This window comes from Thunnus albacares, chromosome 13 (assembly GCF_914725855.1).
Source record: "Thunnus albacares chromosome 13, fThuAlb1.1, whole genome shotgun sequence".
Classification (NCBI taxonomy): Eukaryota; Metazoa; Chordata; class Actinopteri; order Scombriformes; family Scombridae; genus Thunnus; species Thunnus albacares.
In genome coordinates, this window is record NC_058118.1 from 2,494,725 (window position 1) to 2,520,568 (window position 25,844).

Sequence of the window (25,844 nt, forward strand, 5' to 3'; positions counted from 1 at the left end):
GATGCAGCAAGACAGAATGTATTCACACCAAGAGTGTTTGGATCTGGATTATCTGGATGCTGAAACCTTAGTGTCATATCACACCAGAAAGCACAGAGAAGTTTAGTCATACCTCACTGTTAAATAGGTGTTGCTGCAAGCTTGATGACTGCTTGCAGTGCGTGAAGGAGCTACTGTTGGTTAGACACAGTCAGGGTTACATAAATTGGATGGTGCAACACAGCTAATGTGATAGCTTCCTCCATTTTGTACTCTCTGCTCTGTCAAAGGTCAAACTGTCAGTGGGATTTGCAATTGGTCATCAGCTCAAAATTCATGTGTTGAAGTTCACCAAAATCGAGCTGAAAGCACTGTCAACATTTGCTTAGTTCTGCAAGCTTATCCACTAAATACCACTGAAATACATTGTTTGCAGTCCAAAATCTGTTGCAGCCAAGGCTTGACTCCATTTGTTCCCATCAGGTGAGAATGAGTGAACAAGAATGTCACCAGATAAGTGCACTAAGACACCTAAGACAGAGAGTTCAGTCCTCCTTCAAATGCAGTTTGTTAGGAGTGAAAATATACTTAGATAAACTAGAGGGAACAATGCCAGAAAAGGCTAATGCTCAGAATGACAGTGCTAGCAGGCATGTTTACCATTTTCATCACCTTAGTTTAGTGCATTAGTATGCTGATATTTGCTTATTAACACTAGACACAAAGTTATTCTAAGGCTAATGGGAATGTCATTCATTTTGCAGGTATTAAGTCATAAACTACAGCATAATAAAATTTGAATTTTACTGATCGTAAAGTAAAAGTGAGCAGACCAAGGTGATTAAAATTAATCTTAAAGGGAGACATGAATGTGAGCACTGAATTTCATGGCCCATCCAATATTTGTTGAGACTTTTCACTACAAGTGAATCTGGAGCAGACGAACATGCCTAGAGCCACACAGCTAGCATGGCTAAAAACAGAGAGGTTTTATCTGTATACCAAGACCAGACTGAGAGAAAAGCAAATCACAGTCTGGATTGATGCCTATATTCAGCTATTTCTCTAAAAACAGAATGGCAAAGTGTACTGAAACATCCATAATGCTTGGGTAAAGTTACAAAAAATGGAGAGTGATTGGATTTTTCACTCTCTTGCCAAAACTCTCTGTCCAACAAGTAACTTCTTGTGAGATTTAAGTAAACTTTTAAAGCATAGTTCAGACCAAAGTCAACAAGGCGTAGATATCTAACCTTGTACTCTAATTCCATGAGCACCTTCCTCAGTTTTGACCACATAAATATTTTTATTCCATTTAAAAACTCCTCTGTGTACCTTGCTATCTGATTCTCAACCTCTGATCTCTGGATATATTGTGTGGATGTTGTAAAATCCAGGGTCAGCATGTGTGTGAGACAGCACTCCTCTAGCTCGTAAGGAAGGGTGTACAGTACTAGCCAGAGGTCGTCTTGGTTAGTTGGCTCTCTCAAGCTTAAGAACACTCTCTCTCTTCTATTCTGCTCATGTTTTTGTTCTGAAAGTTTTTCATGACTTCTTTGTTTTACTGTACTCATGATGCTTTCAGTTATAAATATTTCACATAGCCATAGGACTTTTGAATGTCTTGCTCTATTCTCCAGAGGCCAAACAGAAAACATATCTTTTTGCATGAGTCTTTTGGGAAAATAATAATAAGAAACAGAAAAATCAATACTTTGGTTGTGTTTCATTGGATGTTCATGAGTATGGGGAGCATGGGGATTTGTTTTTATCGCTCACAAATTTTTATGCTCAGTTAGTCATTGAGTCCAGTCAATTACTCAATCACTCTTATTGAACTTTATTGTTTCAGGAAGATTGATCTGATTGATTGCTCTCTGCAGTTTATGGTGGTCTGGACCAAAGCCTGAGGCTGAGGTGTTCTGTTGAGACATGGAGAAGAATCTCAGTCTCTACTATGATGAATATTTCTCTGTGTGGTTGCTTAACATTGCTGTTGATGTCAACATCATGATACCATCAGTGGTGTACATAGCTGAAATCTTCTCTGCTTTTAAAACCCAATGCATAGGAAAATAGCAGGACCTGAAAACACATCATTGAGATTTTAACCAATTATCAGTGGAAATGCAAAGAAAGTACTAACAGGAATCCAGAAAGGCAGAATACTGTATACTGTACGTCACCAATCAAATCAAAAAAGTCTATGGCTGTGTCAATTGGATAGTCCACCACGTTGGTCCAAGCTAAAATTTTGACAAATATTGGATGGATTGCCATGAAATTGGATCAAACATTCATGGTCCTGAGAAGAAAATTGTTATTATTTAGGTAGGGTCATAAATTACTCCTTGTCTTTTTTCAATACTTTGTACACTATGCTAATTCTTAGTTGTTGTTGTGTTTTTGGTTGTTCAAGGTTGTCAGGGAATGACATGCATCAAAGGTCCGCTGTTGGAATCAAACAGCAACATTGTGATAAGGTGGTATGCATCTTAACCAGTAGGCTTCCAGGACGTGCCAACACTATACTAATTCTAAGGTCCTATGTTCAGATTTTATAGTGCAAAACAGTAGACTCCAATGTGACGGCTGATTTACAAAAGTCTAAAGCTGCACTATCAGCAGCTAAATGCCACAACAGTGATTACATCCAGCAGTACAACTACAGTGTTGGACAGTGTCTTTGTTATGAGCTTAAAATTACATTTCTTGTTATTACATTCATTCTTAAGTATCTTAATACCAAAGAGTTTATGTTCATGGCAATCTGTCCTTATAGATTTTGATATTTCTTGTGTAAAAGAGGATGGTGGTGGTAGATGAAAGGTCATCAGGTCACCAAAATTAGTAGGAACCCTGCAGTGGAGACCATGAATAATCATAACTCATTTCATGGCAGTCTAACTGGTTGTTGTTGAGATAAACAGTAGAAATTATGTTCATATACAACTAACACATGTCCTGAATTGAAAAGCAATGCTGCCAGTAAATGCAGTCCAGACAGCAATTATGTTTATTCCAAAATGTATTTGGCAAAGCAAATATGAATGTATTTTGTTGGATATGGGCATGCTGACAGTCATTACCATGCTTAGGTATAGAACAACGAGGCTCATCCTGCCAGCAGATATACTGTAAATGCTAATTGTCAGACAGTACAGTGGGTTTTTGTGTTGCAGAGCGCCCACTTAGAGGCCCATGATAGACATATAAGCACTGGAGAAAAGTCTTGCTGTCTACCTTCTAAATCCCAGTTGGAGCCATCTCTTCCCTCATGCTCTCCCCACTATATTTCAACCTGATTAATGTCAAAATGGAGTAAAAATAATTAAGGATCTGTCTCCAAAAGTTGTTGATTTCTCTTTCCACTCTCCTCATTTCCTCTCTCATCGAGGCGAGCAGATGATCTTAATGGCTGGTAAACATCTTTTGATTGGCCTGATTGTCTCACAGGACTGCAAACGTACTGTAGCAGAGCAGAGAGGAGAAGAACTGAGGAGGAATAGCACGGTGCTTATCAAAACCAAAGAGAATAACATCTGTGCTGAAAAGAGCCAGGCTGCTGCTTCCTCCGCACAAATTCACATGAAATAGCATCTTCCAGATTCACAATTAGTTGTTATTACATTTCCACATTACACTCACTGAGACAACATTGCTTACTGTGTTGTCAAGCACTAATGATGATAAGGCATCTGCCATAGATTGAGCCGACAATCCTCTGCTAAAAGTGAAACAGACTGGATGGATCATGCTGACTAAGTCGAATAACAAAAATAAGACACTTAGGTGGAGCTGTTCACAAAACTCATTGGTTTTGTTTTGACTGTGGATCGGTTATTAACTGTATTCATTGCTATATCTGTTGTTAAAGAGCACGATTTCACACATCTATCTTTTTAATTAAAGGAGTATTTAGCCTGTGATAAGGTTTAACTGTGTTAACTGTATTAAGGTTCTTTATTTGTGAAATCATCTCTGTCTTTACATCTCTGAAAGTTTGATGTTATCCTCATAATTAAAACAACCACAGAGGTCGATTGTGCAGTGCACTCCAGAATGACTCATAGCAGCGTTTTCTAATATGCTGCCTCTATCGGTGCTTTCCAAAACTGTTACAAATCACTGTTAAAAAATAATGTTTTATGAAGTAACAACGCTGTGGTTAAGGTCTAGTTAGGTTTAGGCACAAAAACTACTCGGTTAGGGAAAGATCACAGTTTGGGTTAAAATGATCACTTGAAACATGATGTGAGTTAAAGTTACTACTTCTTTAAAGTTATGCAACCTCTGTTGTCATGGCAACAGTAAACACCATGACAATCATAGTTACAGTATTTAAAAAGTGTCCCAACTTACAGTTGGAAACAGGAGGTGAAAAGTGGTCTCCTGCAGCTGTCCACTTTTTGCCATCTATCTATCTAGCCATCCACCCAACCTGCCTTCTCCTAATATGGAAATTTGTCACCAAATATAGACATCATCTGAACTGCATCACTTTTCCAAGTCATAATTACTACAGTCGCTAGATGGCGTCTGTCACTCAAATGTAACTATAGGTAATTTTTGAGTTTTCAATCAATTCTGTCGTTTTTCTTTTTGAGAACAGGCTGCCGGTTTTCAAGAGGAACCATGGGTGTCTAATTTAGAAGGCATAATTAATGTCACTGATTAGGCTAAATGACACCTTCCACTGAAATTTAAATTACTACAAGCGAGAGTGGTAGCAGTCTGAAAGAAGTTTTATGTGGGAATTAGAACTCATAATGAGATAACTGCTGCTGGGCTTTTAGTAACTTTATGATTTACTAAAGGAAATTGCATTGCCACTGCTACAGGCTATGTGTATCTCATGTTGAGACATATACTCCATTATTATTGTCATTTCATATTTACAAATGGATGATTATTTGCTGTGTCATCACAGCATCGCTTTTTTGGTGTCAGGAAAGAGAAAAAGATACAGTGAGGAAGAATATATAAGCATAGCTACAGTATGTTCACACTGCAGACAAACAGCTTCTTACAGTTTATCTTAATGCCTCTTGTATTATCCATACCTTGGTTTTGGCTCAACATTTATGTTTATTACAGTGTACCCTTATTGGAAGCCAACACCTTAATATATATGACAGGATGTGACATGAAATTAAAAAACAAAAAAACAAAACATGATTTAATAAGTAAAAAATATTGTAAAAAATATACACTGACCTTTGCACTGGAATAATATTTATTTCTAAGACTATATCAAATTTTAAAATGAGTTTTTTGTTTATGTGAATGATGTTCTTGGATTATCATTTGCAACACACAATACTTGTTGCAAAGTGCGATGCAAGTGTCTTTGCTAGTTTAAGATTGATGTAGTTGTCATTTTCCTGTCCAGCAGCCACATTGTTAAATGTTAAACATTGTTGTTTTAATGCACCCCAATGTGAGCGCCCATGGGCATGTTGGTCTTAAAATGAGGCGTGGTCAGGCGCATTATTGGTGCATTGCTATCTTGAGGCGGCGGAAAGTGATTGCGCTTTGACCAACAAAAACCAGTCTGAAACAGTCACTGGATGTTGTAGAGAAAATAGGAAGAGGCCAGGTCACTCAGCGAGTGAGTGGATGACTTCATCTCATGATCTACATGACAAAACATTCGGATCATATGTGTTCAAGAAGGTATGGAAACCAACCCTACAGAATTTGTTTTGAAATGTATACCAACACTGCTGGGAGAAGAAAACTTTGACAACAAACCTGTTAAGGTGGACAGTGCACACAGGGTCTGTATGCGGGCAGTTGCAACAGATGGTCCTCCTTGTCAGTTTATCGCACGGATCCATCATGACTCAGTAAAGGAACGTATACTGAGACTTTCCTCACAGAGGTTCCCTTTACAATATGAGGGAGCATGTATCTTTATTTTCCCAGACCTGGATCCAGCAGTGATGAAACACTGGCAGCAGTTTGACAACATCAGGACCAGGGTTTATATTAGCTGGTATATGCCTGCTTTTGCTGGTATCACGTGTAGTTGTCTGGCAGATGAAAATATCAATGGTCAAAATATCTGTTGGGGAATATGCTGATTGCCAAATAAATATATTCATTAATAGCATATTAAATAGTCTAATATTGTGTGTGTAATGGGTTGGAAATGCCACATGTTACATTTTTTATGTAAACAGACACCCCCCAATTTTTTGTAAATTATTTGAACTAATCTAACTCTGTTTATACAGTTTTGACATCAGGTCAATACTCAAAGATGTCAGTAGACGGCGCTCTAATGCTACTGTGGATCATGGATGTATAAAGAGAACTGGATACAGGAAGAGCGCCAGGCTTTGAAGCAAATTTGACATAGCAGCCAACCGGTGTACTTACAACGTCACGTGATGCACACTGGCCCAAAAAGACTTTTCCCCATAGACTTACATTGTGAAAGAGACGTCTGTAAATCAGCGGATAAATTTTTCTGAGCGTCACAACCCCCGTGAAATGACTCACTATCAGAATTAAATCCGTTCGGTCCAATCACATTTCAAAAGCCTCGAAGAGCCGCATGATTGAATCGTTTTATCCCCATTCAAGTTAGCCGGAGGGCTAAACCGTAAATAGCCGACTCGGCCAGCGAAAGTCACTAGTGCGCATGCTCTATGGGCCGCACAATACGGAAGATCCGGGTACTTTCATACCGGGAAGTCGATTTTTTTGCTTCATGCGCCACTGAGCCGTTCTCTTTATACATCCATGCACTAAGCAACTTTCATAGGAATGAATCCGACGCTGTATCCAGTTATCTTTATACATCCATGCTGTGGATACCTGAGGGAGATCACTCGTACCTGCTCTGCTCAAGCGCAGCTCAATATTAAATGAGCATCGGCTAGAGGAAGACGCTATCTTTGGCTATCTCCCTTATTAATCCACAGGTATGTTAAAACTTGCTTTTCTATGATTAGCTCTGTTTAATATCTAATGTAAATGCATTGCAAATCGTTCTGTGAAGTTGTGACATGTTTTTGAGGTGTATTTGGAACGTATTTTTGTTGCTGTGTGTCTTCGTGGGCGCCGCCATTGAGAATGTTTACCTCCGCGAATTTCGGTTTTCTACTGTTTGTCAGTGCAAGGTACAGACATTTTCATGTGGTAACATACAAAAATGTGTTCACAAGATTGTTTTAGAGTATAAGCCAGTCAGCCATCGTTTCCAAAATTTTTGATGACCAATATGGCCATTAATATTCCAGAATTCACTGTGCCAATGCTGGATGTAACGTTACATAAGAGGAAAAGGTGATACTTTTCAGAGTCGTGTTAAGTGCTGTCGAGCCAAAGTGCAGGGCTGTTGCTAGAGTGTGTGCTGGCTTTTGAATCTCATGCCATGCTTACATGACCATGTGAAATATGAACTTTGAAGCAGCAGGTTTCAGAAAACTGATGTAACTGAGAAATATGTACAGTTTTATATTGTAGTGTTAAATATTAAATGAGCATCGGCTAGAGCAAGACGCTTACTTTGGCTCTCTCCTTTATTAATCCACAGACTATGTTTTTATCGGCTACACAGTGCATCCTTGCTTGTGTAACGTTTGCTGCTAGTCCAGAGTTCCCCTAGGTCTGGCATGGGTAACGTGACCTATAAGATATGTTACCAAGACAACTTAAATATAAACTTCTATTGTGCAAAAGTTTGGTTTTGCGTTTAGAGATTCACTGAGTGTTTGGTCATGTAAGCATGGCATGAGATTCAAAAGCCAGCACACACTCTAGCAACAGCCCTGCACTTTGGCTCGACAGCACTTAACACGACTCTGAAAAGTATCACCTTTTCCTCTTATGTAACGTTACATCCAGCATTGGCACAGTGAATTCTGGAATATTAATGGCCATATTGGTCATCAAAAATTTTAGCATACTCTTATCAGGACTGGATGCAGGGCTGCGGAGGTAAGATGTGGGTTCCGTCACACAGCGACATTCTTTGTGTCAGTCAGCACAGACTAGTACACGTTTAACAACCCAAAGAATGCTGAGAAGTTGCTGGATGACAAACAAAGATGCAGACGACAGCTAACGTTCATGTTAGGCTAACATGAGCAAAACCAATTGCAGCCAATTGTTCCAATTTGCCCAGCTTGTTTACTTCTCATGTTCTGCAGGACAATTCCACTTCTTAAAAATAATCACCTTTAATCACCTTATTGTGACATGCATTCAGTAATACTGCAAACACTGATTGGATTAGATTCAGTCTGTATCACATGTGAGGGGGAAAAATCTGATTTTAGACACCTTTCATTGCAGTGTTGTGGTCAATTGCTGAGCAGCAGCGACACCAAGAGTCACCTATATCGTTTCAACCCATGAGAGCCCGGGAGAAAAATAATCTCAATCGATTTATTTAGATTGGTTCTCCATCCACACAATCTCAGGCAGTGCATTTGCTTTGTGGAAAGACATGCCAGAACAGTGAAGCATCTTCCAGGACTCTCCCCCTGAAAATATGATTAATGAGCTGACAGCCATCAACCTTCACAGTCCTCACTGCTTTCATCCAAGGCCAAGAAATGTGCTTTGAACAACAAAATATAAAGTCTTAGAAATGGTGACACTTCCCAATGTAAATATGAAAAGAAATTCCAACAGCTGTCTTTTGTGCTTATATGTATTTATATAATATCAAAGGGAACTACCCTCTGGGCCAGATATGCTGCAGTGACACAATTACAAAGCGAAACACATGTATACAGGAATACACAAATGTAAATAAAGCTTTTTGAGGGGTGGTTTAAATTTCATTGGTTGGGTGGGAGAAATAAAGATGACATAGGGGATAATAGCAAAGATTAACTATTTTAAACCATCGCTGAATGCATGGAGCTAAGCATGATCCAGAGCTGTTTCATAGGTGATATATTATTCAATGAGCTGTTAAAGAAAATTAGATGTTATTTGATCAAGCTGAGTCTTGATTTAACCATGACTCTCAGAGCTAGTCATCACAATACAAAATCAAAATACCCCACTGTCTCTTGTAACACCCGAGCCTCTTTGTCATTTCTCCTGTTCTCTAAATTTATTTCACTCTGTGTTAATTGATCATTTAGCCAAGACCATTACCGATACAAGGCCCACATCTTGTTCTCTTGATATCCTTCCCACCCACTTCCTTTTAAGAAGTCCTGCAGTTAGTTTGTCCTTTTATTTCTATCATAATTGATTCCTCTCTCACATGTGACACTGTCCCTGATCATTTTAGTTCCGCAATAGTTCAACCATCTCCCAATATCCTGAACAACTTTGCCATTTCCAAACTTCCCTTCCTGGCCGAGGTTCTAGAAAAAATAGTTGCAGAACAGGTCGTTTCATTTATGACTGGAAATGGTCTCTTTTGAAAAAAATCAGTCAGGTTTTAGAGTGGGCCAAAGCACAGAGACTGCTCTCCTCAAAGTGCTCAATGATCTTCTTTTAGCAGCTGACTCTGGCAACTCATATATTTCAATCCTTTTGGATCTCACCACAGCCTTTGATTCCGCAGATCTTTCAATTTTAATTGAGCATCTCAAAAAGTGTTTCTCTAGTATCGCTGGCACTGCGTTAGACTGGTTTTGCTCATATCTCTGAAATAATACTTTTAATGTTGCTATTGGTGATTGTAGATCTTCCACAAAATTTTACCTCTAGGACAAATAATCAGCAGACATAGTATTAATTTCCACTTTTATGCAGATGACATACAGCTTTATTTCTCTTTTGACCCCACCATTAGTTCAAACCTGGCTATTGAATAATTTCCTTTAACTGAATACAGATAAATCTGAGGTCATTATCACAGGCCCAGACACCACATGTAATCACATCTCACCATGCCTCGGTTCATGCTCCACCAGTTTCACCTCTAGTTGCAGAACTCTTCGTGTCACTTTTGATAATAACCTTAATTTTAATCAGCATGTTAAAATAATTGTCCAGTCTTGTTATACCCAGTTACGCAGAATCTCTAAGATCCGGTCCTTTTTGTCCCCAAGGAACATGACATTAACATTTTATTGGATTCTGCCCTTTATTTTGGTGTTGTGAAGCACTTGATAACTATGTTTCAAAAGGTGCTATACAAATAAAGTTTATTATTATTTTAAGTTTTAAGACAGGAACCTCAACGCTTTAATGTAAATCAAGTTCTTAAAATGGACTGGACCCTCATTAAATCACACCATAAGAAATGGTTAATTACTCAATAAGTACTACTAAGAATTAAAGGGCAGGTTCACAAATTTTCAGGTGTGTCTTAAAACAGCACTCAGGTGTCCATATGAACAGTAAAAGAGGTTTTCCTCGCTGTAATCATTCTACCTGTTCATACTGACTATTAAAAGATCCCCTTCAAATGTGCTTTCAATGTAAATGATGAGGGACAAAATCCACAGTGTTTCCACACAAGTTGATGTGAAGCTTATATGAGTCTTCAGCAGTCTGAGTTAGTCATATCAAGTGGATATCTGCCACATTTACAGTCTTTGGCATCAAATTCCCTCTTTGTGTTTCTTCGCACAGTGTTTCCCTGTTGAGCTGTGGTGGAAGTATAGTAACAAAAAGAGAGACTTTGTTACTAAAAAGATTCACATTGAAAGATATCTACTTGATTTAGACATATAGACTTGAATAATTGTGAATCTGTCCTTTAACTCCTAACATGGACTGGAATTCAACTAGAAGAACATCTTGTCTTAAACATGTAGATGAAGTTCACAGCAACAGTCTGTGTTTCTTGTCAGTCCATAATTTAACACTGCTCGCATAAAATGCAAGACTAGTCTTCTCTATAACCAGAGAGATGTTGCATATACCGTACCTAGTCATGTGTGTCATTGCTGATAGTGTACCTGAAATGTAAGTACACATACATACTGCGCCAGGCCTGCAGTGCATCTGTGATTCATATGTGAATTCATGAGTGCATACCCTCTCGTTCCTGTTGGCCAATATGACATCTAATCAATTTTGAGGAGGAGTGGAAAAGGAGGTGTTATCGTCACAGGAATGGAACGTTGGGAATACAACACCTCTGCAACGGGAGGAGTGTTAAGTTCAGCAAACACAGTGCAGATGTGTGAAAAATCGCAGTATGCATGCATCAAACCCCTGAGTCTGCCTCATCACATCCCTCTGCTCACACTGCAAATATTTTAGAAGCACACAGAGTTTAAGATAATGATCACACTGAAGAAATACAGGTCCAATCAAGTGAATATTCATGAAAGTAAAGGTGAAAAATGAGAAAATGGGAGGAAACTACACTTTGTTTGTATGTAGCCATGCAGATAGTTTTGGTTTTATTTGTCCAGGTTTTGGGATATCTTAGATTTTTTACTCCAACTCAATACAATCCAATCCAGACTTTTTTAAAGACGCAGCTCATTTTTTTCTGAACTTACCCTTTAAATAAATGAAATAAATTCAGCTTTAACTCGATAAATTTTAACCTGATTTGACCAACCAGCTATGTTTAACACTTTAAAGCGGCTATAATCAATATTCATGACTTTACATAGCTTTAAAGTGAGTTTCAGCTCATTGTTTAGCCGTCTGCCTGCAACTTTACTGTTCTGGTTCACTCTCAGCGCTCTCATAGCATCATTTCAGCCGCAGCAGGCAGCTGTTCTCAGAGAAAAAGCTCTAAAAAGCTACTCTACACTACCTGCTCAGCATCAAACAGGCAATCAGACACAGTTAGCTGTAGACTATCTGGTGAACATAGTGGAGCATTTAGCAGCTAAAGAGCCAGATATTTCCCTCAGGAGTTGGTAGAGAGCAAAAACAGAGCTAAAACAGAGTGAATATTGGACTTAACATTCACCAAGCGGACAGAAACACGACTCCAAATGAATGATAATGTTGCTCCGTAACTGCTAAATGTGGAAATAAGAAGAATCTCATGTAACATGGTTAATAACATTACTGAGTTACAGTAGGCCTTCAGTGTTTGTGAGCTGCATTGGAAAACCTTCAAACCAATCACTGTCCCTCATCCCTATTGTTATCCTCCAATCGCATTCCTCTTGCTGAAGTATTTAATCTGCACCACGCCTGCCTTGTGTCAGTCAGCTACTTCTCTTATATGGCTTCTGCTCACCGTCCCTGTTTGACTGCTGTAAAGCCTCCAAGAGTGTCCCACCATCGGTGTCTGCTGCCAGGACGAGTCCAGCTCCTCAGCAGATGCCTGCTCCAGAGAGTGTCCATTCCCCATAATCTCTCACACCAAGCCCGGATGTCAGCTACCAGTTTGGCTCTTTCCCCTGCCACACACTCACACACACACACACTCCTCCCCTCCTCCAGCACCTCCTTTGCGGCACACATGAAGGCTCTCCTATGCCTTTCTGGCTTTCTCTCTCCTCCTCCTCTCTCTGTTCTTCACAGCCTGGTTATTCGAGCGGCTCCTTGGCAACACATTCACAGCTTCACAGCACTGTCTCCCCTGCCTTCTCTGTTGGACAAGCAGCCCATCCCTGCTGCCCACCTCTGCATGAGACAAGCACACAGACTCACCACCTTGCCAGCACCTCGCCTCGCCTTTTTGCCCTCTTCAATACCATTTCTCTACACCCTCTGCATCCCTGTTAAGAAATTGTGTACTTTTATGCACCTACAAACATTATTTATACCCAAATAAAGCTTTAAATGTAGGTTTCTAGAGCTAGGTGATCGGCGTAGGAAAAAAAACCCAGCTAATTCCTCGCTTTCATCTTGAAACCAAAGCGAGACCACACATAGCTGTCAAAGCGAATATTCACAGTTTGCAGGATATGCAGTTCTCCTGACCTGTTACATCTATTTAACAGGAGTCGCCTGTTACAAATGGCTCAGTGGGCAAAAAAAAAAAATCAGCATGAATATAAAATAATTAAGAAACCACCCAACACAGTCTGAGGTACAGTAAATTTAATCTACAGTCCTTGTACCAACATGATTGCCTCCGTAGGCAGGCATGAACATCTGGGCTGCCAAATGGCTTTGCTGCTTTTTTTTAAAATTTACTACGGTGATAATCATCTGTCTTTAAAGAGCCATGCTCATGTTTTTGTAAGTGTTAGGTCTTTAACTACACATTATGTATAGCTGACATTTCTGTTGGCTATTTGTTCTTCACCGTATTCACCGTTCAGATCCACCAGCTTGGGTTTTTCAGTTACAGCTGTTCTGAAGTCCAGGTTATGATAATTGTGCTTTTGCTGTACTGGATCCTCTGTTCTGGTACAACCTTCCACTCAGCATCAGGTCAGCTAACACTGTCTCTGTATTTAAATATCATGGAATAGCCTATTTTTCAGACTGTTTTGTTATGATTGTACTTTTCTTCCGTACTATGTTGCATCAAAGCTTGTCAGGTTATTTCTCTCGTATCTGGTCTTTCTGCCTCTGGAAAACACTTCCTGCATATAGCAGTTTTTTTTTTTTATAGGAGTTTTGAAAATCTTTATTTTCATTTTCAAATACGTGCTGTAGAGTTATATTTCTATATTTTTCCCACATTTCCCCATGGGGTGAAAGTCAAATGGCAGACTTTTGAAACTTACTTGAGTTGTGTAATTTTTCATGAGCCTGCATTGTTGTGTCTGAGCTACAGTATCATTGCAGGGTAATCCAGGGTTTTGTCAAAACAATCTGCGATCATGCTTTGAGTTCCGTTTATTTAGTCTGCTAATAGGAATCATAAGGAAAAGAATAAAATGGCAGAAAAAATACATCCAAAAATCTAAAACACAACAGCATAATCTGTAAAATAGTTAGCTGTAATTTAAAGTAAATGTGATTTGCAGTAGTAACGGTCTGAAACATGAAAAACCATGGCAACGGTCCTTTTAAAATGAAATCTGTACCTTACACATCACCAAGTGTGTTTACATGCACACGATTATCCTGGTTTTGAGTCATATTATGGATGTGCCGTTCACATGGAAGATGAAAAACCCGGTTATTTATGTCCTTGTATACATGACTCCAGGTTTCTGAGCAGCTGTGTCCAGTTGTGTCTTGATTCCTCGACATCACAGCCTCTCATACCTCTACCAACAAAGAATGTTCAGAAACCTGGGTAAGGTGTTTACATGCCACAGTATCCTGGTTTCTTCTGGAGCACAAAACCAGGGTAAGGCCATATCCAGGTTTCTGAAAGCAGGATATAGTCAGGGTTATAATAACAACCATGACTATGACTGTTGAAATTATGACCCAACCTTAATCTACACATTCAGATCCAGATGTATTCTCTGACCAGATATCTGCCTTTTATGTCTAGCCTTTACTATAGAATACTAGTATATCAGCATTTCATACAGCAACCTGAACATGCTACATATGAAGCCCATATGTAGATTCTGATTTGACTTAAGTGAAATAGTTACTTACAAGAAATCCAGCATTCCTGTATTTTGTCCTGCTAACGCTGAAATCAAAACAGAAAGAATTTTTTTTCGTCACAGATCTACAGTCCACGTTTTTTTTCCCCAGAAATTAATTAAAAATGAAAGGCTCAAAGTGGTTCAGTCTGCAAGTATTTGGCTTCTCTGCAGTGTCACTCCTAATTGCATCCAAAATCTTTTGAATGTCCTTGAGATGGCTGACTCACATTCAAATGACTGAGCCTGAATTAGAAGGAAATATATACAGTCAGAGATAGGATTGTGGAGACACATAGACACACATCTGGGTGAGGCTGTAAAACAGAAGACTGACCCCAAGCCAAATTAAAACTGGAAGGCCTTCAGACAATAGTGTGTTTCTGAGAAGCCCTGGTCAAAGCCCAGACTTCCTATTGAGAATTTGTGAAATGACTTGAAGATAACTGCTCACAAATGCCCCCCCAGTCCAGCTCAATCGAGGTTGAAAGAATCTGTGAGGGAGAATGGGAGAAAATCCCAAATCAAGATGTGCTGTGCTGTAGCACATATTTCCAAGAGGCCTTGAAGCTGAACTAGCTGCCAAAAAATGCTTCCATAAAGTAATGAGTCAGGGGATTGGATTTTTTTTTTTTAAATGAAATACTTCTGGATTTCAGTTTCAATAATTTAACAAAACCTGTCTAAATACAGGTTTCCACCTTTTTGAATTTGTGTAGATTGCTGACAAATTCATCTAGAATGAATCCATCCAGAGGGTTAAAAACTTTCTGAGAGCACTGTAAATGAACACCGTGCAGGCTGCGGGTACCCACAACTCCCCAGGGGCAGAGCAACATAGATCTACCCCGATGCTCAAAGCACACAGGCATAAATCAATGATCAATCAAAAGCAGAGAACAGTATGACATTGTGACTTTAATAGTAGACTGACGCTGGAGGAGATTCTGCTCATTTTTAATTCATTATACAGGAGAAATCTGGATTTACATGAACTCTAACATTGAATAGAACCATCATAGATGATTTATTCTGTCAAGTTGAATAGTGACTTACATAAATACATATAATATGTGATGTTAATATTTGGAAAGTTCCATATTATAATTGTGAAAGAGTGGATCAATTCTCTTTCATATGTGATGAAAACTGGTTTGATTTTCTTTTTTTACCTTAAAAGATCATAAAACTGCTGAAACAAAATAATTATCAACAATTATCAATCAACATTATTTCTCTGTTCAAACCTGCCATAGTCATATTTCTCATTTGTAGAGCCTCACCTCAAATGACTGGGTTAGGACCTCTCAGATCTGCCTACTGTGTTTATCCTGTTTATGAAACTGCAGCGTCCGGTTAAATCACAGCAGACAGCGACCTCCCCTCTCGCAGCCTCGGAGGATGGAGGTGATCCCTCTTTCCCTGCAGGTATCAAGGGATACTCTGCTCAAAACCCAGAGAAATGAATGTGCCAGCAAGCTGCTGGCATTGACTGATATTGTTGTTCCACCTGAAGACGAGAGCACAGTCAAGGGCAGGGATCCGAGTGTATTTATATGACATCTCTGAGCAGGGAGGGTTTAAGGGGGCGCTGACCGAGAATGACATCTGTTCTTCACCAGACAGTAGAATGAGCCTCAAAGTGTCCGACACGCTCATTTAAACATCCAATCAGAAAAAAAAGTATGATGTGATGTGACTGATGTCTATATTCAAAATGCCAAATTTGTTTTTTTTTAAGCTAACACAGGACTTTTATTTATGCATTGAGGCTGTTGAAAGTTTGTTCTATACATCTTTTTCTGATATTTTAATGCAAGAAAAACTTCAAAAGCTTCCAAGAAAAAAATTGAATGTTTTCCTCACAAATTATTTTTTGTTAGAGTGAAGAAGCCTCTAAGAATAAGTATTAAGACCCATATCAGACATGAAAACTCACTCAAAATAATTTCTTAGATTGGTTAGCACCTCCTTAAAAAGTAACATTGATGTTACTTCCTTTTTTTTCATCCATCACCAATGAAGAACCAGAAGTATAATGTTTTTAAAAGCTTCTTGATAACAGTACGCACAGATAAACTTTTAACTTTGTAATCCATCACTTTAAATGAGACAACTATGGTGATTTTCCCTAACATGACTTCACCATGAGTCTAATCGAGGCATTTAATTTGAAATATTTTAATTTCTCTACACAATGTCCCATACTTGTGTTGGCAGTGTAGAGGAAAAATGAAATGGACAGACGGTGTAAGGTGTTTCGCTGGTGAAGCCAAAAAAATGTGGCGCGAATAAACTACATTTTGATGGAGTTACCATGACAGTGTATAAAGTCACATTAGGAGAAACTCCCAGTTGTCTCATTCAGTGGATAATTTTTGTTAGCGCTGTACTGTATCTCTTCAAGCTGTTTGAGTTTTTAAAAACAGTAGGAGCCTATGACTCCCAAGAGAACAGTTGGAGGAGAATCTCATGAGTGTGGATGTCTTCATGGTAATACAAGGCAGAAAAAACACATATTACTTTCTTTAAAGCAGGATGAGGCAGGTTTTACAGACTGACAACCTGAAGCTGGTCACATCTTCATATCAGAGACAGCAATGTCTGATTTTTTTTATTGAAAAGCCAATGTTGGTGATCTGGGAAAACCGGGAGATGTTGGTGTGAGCAAAACAAGAGTAAAAGTACATCGTGGGGAGATCAATTGGACCTAATCTTTCTGTCCTCAGGCGTGGGTGAAGGACTTTCGGATGGAGCGGTCCGGTGCCCATTCTGGCCTGCATGACTTCACATAATGCCCTGCTCATGTGAGTGTAAGAAAATAGACAAAGACAATATCATGAGCTCATGTAGGTGATGGAACAGAATGTATATCACTGCAGCTATGTGTACACTTTCCCTGATATGGAGATGATTTAGTCTCCTACAGGCAGAGATTAGCCATACAGTTGACTGGGGACCTCAGCAGTTGTATGTGCCTCTGATCCATCCCCTCCCCTCCCCTCCAGCTCTGGCCTTGACCTGTCTTTGCATTTAGCCAGCTGCGCCCACACACACACACACTTGAAATTATGCCCATAAGTGCTTCATCACACAGCCAAGAAACACATCATCATATTCTTGTTTTCTTCACAAATAAAGTCCTGCAATTCACTGGCTCATCTTCAAAGTGCAAACATGGTTTCATCTCATTTGAAAGCAGCCCTGTGAAACCAAATAACAAGTGACAAAAATGCATTCATTTGATTTGACAGGGTGAATGCATGTTTGTACGTTGAAGTACAGGCAGATGAATGTGAAGTGCTTCATTTTGATGGTAACTATGGCTTATTAGAATAATAACTACCTTTATGTATGCAAGATGTCTTGTTGATCATATATGTTGGAGAATATTTGGTTACGAAAAATAGAAGAAAAAGGCAAGGTTAGAAAATAATGAAAAAGCAGATAAACTTTTTTTTTAAGAGCAAGTTGTAAAGGAAGGCAGAGTGGCTGCCAAAATATTTTTATACTACTTAAAAGTAGAGAAAAGTACAAGTGGGTAAGAACTCAGATACTCAGATGCCTAAAAGATGCTTCAGTTTTGTTTGCACAAAGAAAGACAAGAAGGACGGCTATACTATTCACCAGCCTTCCTTTCACCTTTATTACAGACAGTGGCTGATTTCTTCATTTTACTGGTGGTGCTTTTTCTTGTTTGCAAAGTGTTTTGTTGTAATGATTTTCATAAATGAAAAAAACAACAACTGACTTTTAACATTAGGATATTTAGCATCAAATGTTCCTTCAGCACTGTGTGTGAAGTCTAATGCTGGGGTACCTTCAGCAGCCCTGTTGTCTTTGTAGCAATCAGTGATTGAACACTTGGCTTCTTTTGTCTAAATATGATGGGAAAAAAGATTGGTAGGCTATATGGTGGTACTTTCTACTGATGATAACATGTTTTCATGGAATGGAATAGTCATGTGTAGAACCAGACTGTGAGTAACGTGATCATCATGCCTCTGAGTCATCAGGGAAAGTTACAGGAAGGCAGACTGCTGGTATGTTTTTTTTAATAGCTGTTAGCCCTAATCACTGCCATTTATAGCTTCTCTCCTCTCTTGAATTTTAATTTGAAGACCAAAAGGAATAAATGTCTCTTGACTGATGCAAGGAGAACATTTGTATCAATCACTGAGGTAATTTTGAAGTCGTTTTGTAACGTTAAAGCGTATTTATTCCTACAAGCAAGTACTTCACCTTATTTTAAACCAGTCTACACAAAACAGTCCTGATTGTATTTGTTTTATCTGAAAGATTCTTTTACCTGAGGTGTAATGTCATGTAACAAAGGTAAATGGAGATTGTGAGAGATGAAACAGCATTCTAATGCAGTTATTTCTTTTTTTTTAAAAAAAAAAGTATAAACAAAGTTAAATATTACTGCATGCTGCCAGAAAATATACTGATATCATCAACCCTCATGAGAACATTTTTACAAGACTTGGACTGAATATAAAGGCTACTCAAAAGGATGTTATTTTATTATATTGGACTGGTTATCTCCAAAAGCAAAATCACTTTTGTTCCTTCTTCCCTGCTGACTTTGGTCTGAGCTAAAGACAAAAAAAGAGACTTTGATTCCCTCTTCAGAGAAGCAATAGAGTTATCTCTTGTAATTGGAACACTGTTGGTGTTCATCATGCTGTGAGACCACTGGCAGGTTAGCACTTCAGGCTCATCATGCTGTCATAAAGTTTAAAAAGCTTTCCTGGCAAGAACATTCTCAGAAGACAAGTTGGTTTAACTTTGCCTGAACGGAAAGAATCGTCTTGAAACTCAGAATTTAGATTCCATTTCGCTGTTGCTCGTACTGTACAACGACCGGCTATGTTCCTCATTTCATTACGGTAATATAACAAAACATCCTTATTATGGTGGGAAGGCCCAGCAATGTCATCACATTAGTGGCTTATAATAAACAAAGCTGTAAGAAAGGTATTCTCACACTTGCAACCTTGAAGCATGAATTTGCATGAATATCTCACAGATCTGTCAGCAGAGTGCATCTCCTGTCATTCATCTAAAGACACAGAGAGGTAACAGGCAGCTTGACTGACACCACAGTTACCAAACTCGTGCTGCATTTTTGTAGCTTTGCTCTGATAACGAGGTTATACTGGAAGGAGCCCAGGATCTAACACAGGCAGATATTGATGTTATTGTGCTAAGACTGTATGAATCTCTATCAGTGCTGACAGCAGTGACACTGAATATCGCTATTTATTAAGAATAGGGGGAGTAGAGAGGTAACTCTGGTGCTACCGGTGTGCAGAGGTAGTGCAGAGAGGAATTCAGAGAATAGAAATAGTTGCCTTTTATGGCTAGACTTAATGTAGATCTACAAAGTTCATTTACTTTTACAGATAAATGCTCTAAAAGATTTAATTTGCATTATAATGGACTGGTTAAGACTAATGCACATTGTTACAGATTTGAACACAGCTCGTGTCTGTTAGCAAAATGTCTTTGTCTTTATATCATACCTGTCAATTATCAACACTTTCAAATAATCTTTTCTTTAAAATATCAGTTTGCTTTACTGCTCACACAACAACAGTGACATATTGTAGAGGTCCAAACTGGCTCCCTTTGTTATCTCTCCTTTGGAGGGAGGACGGGAGGACAAGCTGAGCTGAATCAGCCGAGGACACACGGAGCCAACATCGGGTTCAGTTGAGGACATTGTGCCATTGTCACAATAAAGTAGACTAAGAATACCTTTCTGCTGGTCATACGCTTCTGATGATCAAGAGCTTGGTGTCGTATTCTCTGACTCTTACTTTAGACCTCGGGAAAATTGATTAGTTTTATCTTAGGTTTCAACTAATCTTCTAGAAGTAAAATCATCACACATTGCCATTTTTCACCATCGTTAGGTAGTCCATTCAACTTGCCATAATACCTTTCATTGCAATTTTCCTATTGTATAACATTAAATTGTTAAGGCAAATGTGTATTTTTCATGGAGTAATCCAAGGTTCTATTTTTGGCCCAAATTTATTTGCTCTATATGGTCCCACAGGGGTCTGTTTAGAGAATACAACATCCCTTATCTTTGCTATGCTGATGACATGCCTCTGTAGTTTCCCATGAATCTTGGTAAAGCACATGATCTTCAGTCTCTTTCAATTGTCTGGAGGATGTCAAATACTGGGTGGTCAAAATTTTCTCCAGCTTAATGAGAGTAAGGGGGAGATTGTCTTTATTTCCCCCACAAATTCCACTAGTGGTGTAGAAATAGTATTGGTCATCTATCTCCAAATATCCATTTGAAGATGTCACTTTTAATTCTGCTCCAAAATTTGACAAAGGAAGAAACTCAGTCTCTAGTAGTAGAATTTGTCACAGTAGAATTTGTGTAGAAAAAAATAATACTTCCTCTCTCTTTTGGAGATCAGGAGACTGTCTTACATGCTTTTATTTTGTCACATGTTGACAACTGTAAACCTCTTTATGTGGGGGTAAGTCATCCCAGTCTCACCTAGTAGTGAAGAGGAGAGAGCAGGTTTCCTTTGTACAGTCCTCCTTTCACTGGTTAACAGTCAAATATAGAATTGATTTTGGTATTCTTTTATTTTTCCTTTTAAATCACTATGTGGACTGGCACAAGTTTACCTACTTACTTAATTCTCCTTGTCTGTCTTAGTCCCTATTCTGTCCAGACCCCTCAGAATTGCTGATTGATTACTCCTCACTGATTGTCTTTTCCACTGTGCTCTCCCAGACTGTGGAATAGTTTGCCATTACTGTCAGGTCTCCCCATCTATTACCTGAGATCCATTTTTATAACTGTGTTTGAGTCCCCGTAATTATTAGTTTGACTTAGCTGCTTTAATGTGTTCTGTTACAGTTATTTACCCCGTCTTTCCTTGCAATTCATTGATTGTAAATGCACTTTTCTCAAAACTTGTTTTGTTGTCAGCAGTGGTATTGAAGAGTAAGAACCACACCAGCATTTATCGGGTCCAAACTGCAAACTGATGTCAGTGGTGCACTTTTCCTTGGTGAGTATTTGTTTGGTGGCTCATTCAACAAACTAAGATGCAGGACAAGATGTGTGTACATGTTTGTAAGTTAGATAAGAAGGAGATTTTAGCAGGAAAGCTAATGTAGGTTGTTGTTCATAGTCTGTGGCTCTTGTGTTGTGTAGCAGGATGTGATCAGGCTCAGTATGATCGTCTGATCTACTGATGATAGAATGCCACATTATTGCTTTATGCAAGGATTTGATTGATTGACAAGTTTTCAATCTACATAGACTGATACCTGACAGTATTCTGTCAAATTAATGCAAAACCAGGAGATGCCATCATGAAACTCTCCCTGTTGGTTTCTGATTTTTTTTCTCAAAGGAGAACACTGGACAACTCATTTACAGAGCAGATATGTATGTAGCAGTTGACAATCAAAGCCAATTTAATTTCAGGTGGACTTTAAATGTGCTCTATAAATAGATTGACTAAACAATTTACACATCAAGCAGACACAGAGCAATATTATCTTTCATTTTTGTTGTGTTTGTGTCCACCTGATGAAAGTCCAATAATCACCCTCTTTGTAGCTCAGTTTTGGTCTCCACCGACTCCAGTGCTCACCAGCTAGAGGCTAACTTTATCTGTCTGCTGTTTGGTGCAGGGCATGCCATACAGTGGTTTCAATAAAACTCTGAAGTAAAAACAATTAACTCAGAGATGCTAAAACTCTATAGAGCTGAGAGTCTGTGATAACTCTCATCCCCACAAGGTAGACCTTTTGCATTTGACAAAGTCATCTGATCCAATGTTAATAGTAAAATATAGATCTTAAGGATGACAGTGATGTACGGTGTCATATTCAGAAGAAATGACTGGCAACTTGATTTCACATTTAACCAGTTTATGGACAATTTTGCAATCTCTCAATCAAATGATACGATGACTATATACCACAATAGTGACTACTGTATGCTTAACCTCCAGTAAGGTCAGAAAACATATCAAACAAGTCAACAATGCAGCCGTCAATGGGATCATACATAGTAAAATCAACAGTTCAAAAAAAAATAAATTAAAAATTAAACATTGTAATTGACAAGTGAATTGTGAATACTGCAAACTTTAAAATGCCCAGAGAATGATGCCTTAAAGAGGATTATAGATCATGTGGAATACATATAACTAAAATCCTTAAATCATTAAAAAAAGTAAAAAATAAAAATAATAAAAATAATACTCTACAACTTTTTGTTCATGGTGGCATATGCAAAAATACACCTTACTGTAAGTAAATTCTAGTACCAGTTCTCTTTTAATAGGGATTTGAAACAAATTAATTCAAGCTCATTGACATCAATATTTTTCATGTTTATCTATCTGGGATGAGAAGGGTGACAATAACCCTTAACTTTAGTTTGCAGGCATCTGAATTTCACCTGTCTGTATTTTTTGCAGCCCCCCCCCCCCCCCCCAAAAAAAGTGAAATCACATCCTGTGACATAGTCTGCAGCTCACTGGTTCACCATCGTCACAAGCACATTACTTAACATGTGAGTACAACAAAAGCATTCCCACGTACATCAATCTCATCCCCGTTGTTTTGTCGTCAACACGCTTCTTACTCATAGGTATGCACAGGAGTGTACTGGACAATAGCAGAACATCACATTATCAATCACTTGTGCTGTAAATATATTTTCCTTACTGGAAATTTCTGTCCAATGCAGACTAAAAAATTTCCCTTGAAAATGCATCCACCAACCACAGAACACAGCAAACACTCCTGTAGTCTTGAGAACAGTGTCTGCCGTTTATCTCAGGGGCAAACCGGGTTAAAAGCGTGCTTTCATAACACCTGAAAAAAGCTTCATAGCAGCTTCACAGAGCATTCATTCAAGTTGATTCGACTATCCTTTTATGAAATATTCTTGCTTGTGTCATCTGTGGCTTGCATGTGGACTGGAGCTGCGTGCCAGAATTTTCAGTAGAAAACATCAAAATGGGTGATCGAACACATTTTCTGGTTGACTGGTAGAGTATGTTTGAGTGTAAACCTTGATCCTAATATCAGTTTATTAATTGAATATGTGAAGAAGCTAATTGAAGGAACATGCCACTGTTTTTGCACATCTAAACCCATTACAACACTAAAACAAACTTAAAATAAAGACAGTAAGCCTTTACAATGAACATGCTGTTATTGTTGCTAGAGTTACGCTGTTGAAGCATGGTAGTGGTAGTGCAGTGTATACTTTTCATTTGCATTACCACACAAAGATTACTTAACTTTAACAACAATAAGGTTAATAGACAAAAACAAATCAATAAATATGAACGGAATTCAATAATTGCCTGTACAGTACTTACCACAAGTTTCTGGAATGATTCTAGTTCATAAGATAAAATCTCTAAAAAATAAAAAAAAAACACCAGCATGGTCCTTAAACTAGCTTTACCTATAGGCTATGCAAGTTCTCACTTATTGGTAGTGAATACTTAGTAGTGGCTTTAGGCATTTTCATAGATATTTTATATAAGCTTACCATTTATTATTAAGTAGTGGAGCATCTATTTTACAATTGCAGATCAATAGAAAAACAAACAAACAAATATGATTTGTGATAAGCTGCAAGCTGTTTGTCTCTGTGAGTCCAGATATTGCATAAAGGTCCACTGCTGGACCAGGGGAAATTGAGGATCACGGTGGCTGCCTGAGAAACTAACATCAAATATGTTTACATTTTCGGGACTACTTGATAATTTACCATCAGCGTTATACTCCAAGCGAGTTATACTAGTTGCAACAGTGAAACAAGGCAAGCCCAAAATGCCATCAGATGTTTGTGGAAAATGTTTTACAAATTAAAATTTACTTTCCCTAATTAACAGCAGCACGTAGTAAGACGTCAGTCCAGCGTCATGTTGCTCATCAGACCACACACTAACCAATGCTTTAATGATTTCCAGATTCTCGGTATCCAGTATGAATATGCCATGAAGCTGCTATGACACTGTGATTAGGAGTTTCAAAAATGCCATATGATAAGTGTATGCATTCTGAAAAACAACAGTGCAGGAATAGTCTGTACACATTTGTACATTTTCTACACACACTACGATGGAAATAAAAATTTGGATGCACTATGCTGTAGGACTTTGCCTGAGAAATCATGGTGTACTATTTATTATTCTGAACTGTTTCTCGTGAAGGATCTGTTATTCTGTTTTGCATACAACTGTAAAAATACAGTAAAATTCAACAATCACATTGCATTTTTTCCTTTTTTGTCATTTACTTAAAAAAGCGTAATGGTATTGTACAGATATTGAACAGGACGTGACACAATAATAATAATCTGAATGTACACTTCAATATTGGGCAATAAACAGTCAACTATCAACAGTTACATTTATTTTTTCTTTTTCCCTTTTCACATACAAAAAGGTTTGGGGAGACACAAACTCAGTAGTTCTACCATCATCAATTTAGTGCATGATTCAAATTTTTCCCTTTCTCGGATTGATGCCTCTTACTCTTGGCGAGCCAACAGAGAACAGACTCCAACGCAAAGCCAGAAAGAAAAAGAAAGAAAACGAAGGGTGAACCACTGGCGCTCTTGGATTTCCATTCTTCTCATAGACTAATAGTCTGTTCTTGCTGTTCAATGCTGAGAGAAGCTCGAAGGTTGTCACATTTCACATCAGAACTTCAGCAGGTAGAGTAAGGTGACCGTCAGCAGGAGGCATACAGAGCAACGAGGCAATACAGCTGCCCCGTTGACATTGTGCATCGCACCAGGACCTGCAGGAGAACCATGCAAAACACACTCCATCATCTGGTTAGCACAGCTTATGGTTGAAATCAATGCTGGAACAATTGCTTCAATTCAAAATGAACAGTGATTAGCTGGAATCCAAATGCTCATGTGGCTTATTTCATGAGCCAAACAGGAGCTTTACAGTGCTGCAATCGCCATGGAAACTAGCGACTGTTAGAAATGAAAAGGTTAATCAGTGAATATCATATAGTGGGTGACCTCCATGTCAGTATTGATTTTTTTTAATGTGTGTAGCTGCTAGCATGCAATGAACTAGCCACTAAAAATAGTGCATTTGGAAATAAATTACAATAATTTAAACATAATTATCAGTTTAATTCTCATCAGTGTGAATCAAGCTTCAGTTCTTACCATAAAGGATTATGCTGGCATTAGTGATTCCCATGGTGTTCATGGCAACACACGTGTAGTTCCCATAGTCTTCTTCCGAGACGTTGAAAAAGACGAGCATTGACTGTTTACCTTGATTCTCTATCTTAACCCCATTTATTCCATTGAAGAGCCTGTAACAAAGAAGGGAGCAGCTTTCAATGCTTTTCCCAGTGAGCAGCGAGGAAAAGCAACTGTGCTTTTCTTGAATCCTTTGAGAGGCCATACGTCTGTTT

At 38.5% G+C, this 25,844-nt stretch overlaps 1 protein-coding gene and 1 long non-coding RNA gene across 9 annotated transcripts in view; one reads left to right on the forward strand and one right to left on the reverse strand.

Annotated features, from left to right (window-relative positions):
* The first annotated feature begins 6,723 nt into the window (after window positions 1-6,723).
* Window positions 6,724-25,844, forward strand: part of LOC122995062 — a 109,169-nt gene continuing 90,048 nt past the window's right edge. For 3 of the 7 annotated variants that reach the window (XR_006406713.1, XR_006406711.1, XR_006406710.1), the window contains exons 1-3: window positions 6,724-6,911; window positions 17,111-17,188; window positions 21,352-21,430. This is a non-coding gene — a long non-coding RNA (uncharacterized LOC122995062). Of the gene's footprint in view, window positions 6,912-17,110; window positions 17,189-21,348; window positions 21,431-25,844 lie in introns of all 7 variants that reach the window. The other 4 variants (XR_006406712.1, XR_006406716.1, XR_006406714.1 and 1 more) reach the window with 4 other exon arrangements.
* The window catches only part of opcml (opioid binding protein/cell adhesion molecule-like), a 351,351-nt gene continuing 347,791 nt past the window's right edge, over window positions 22,285-25,844 (reverse strand). For both annotated transcript variants that reach the window (XM_044370030.1, XM_044370029.1), the window contains 2 exons: window positions 25,591-25,742; window positions 22,285-25,202 (listed from right to left, as the gene is read on the reverse strand). In XM_044370030.1, the coding sequence (XP_044225965.1) occupies window positions 25,102-25,202; window positions 25,591-25,742 (253 nt within the window). In that variant the 3' untranslated portion in view covers window positions 22,285-25,101. The remainder of the gene's footprint in view (window positions 25,203-25,590; window positions 25,743-25,844) is intronic.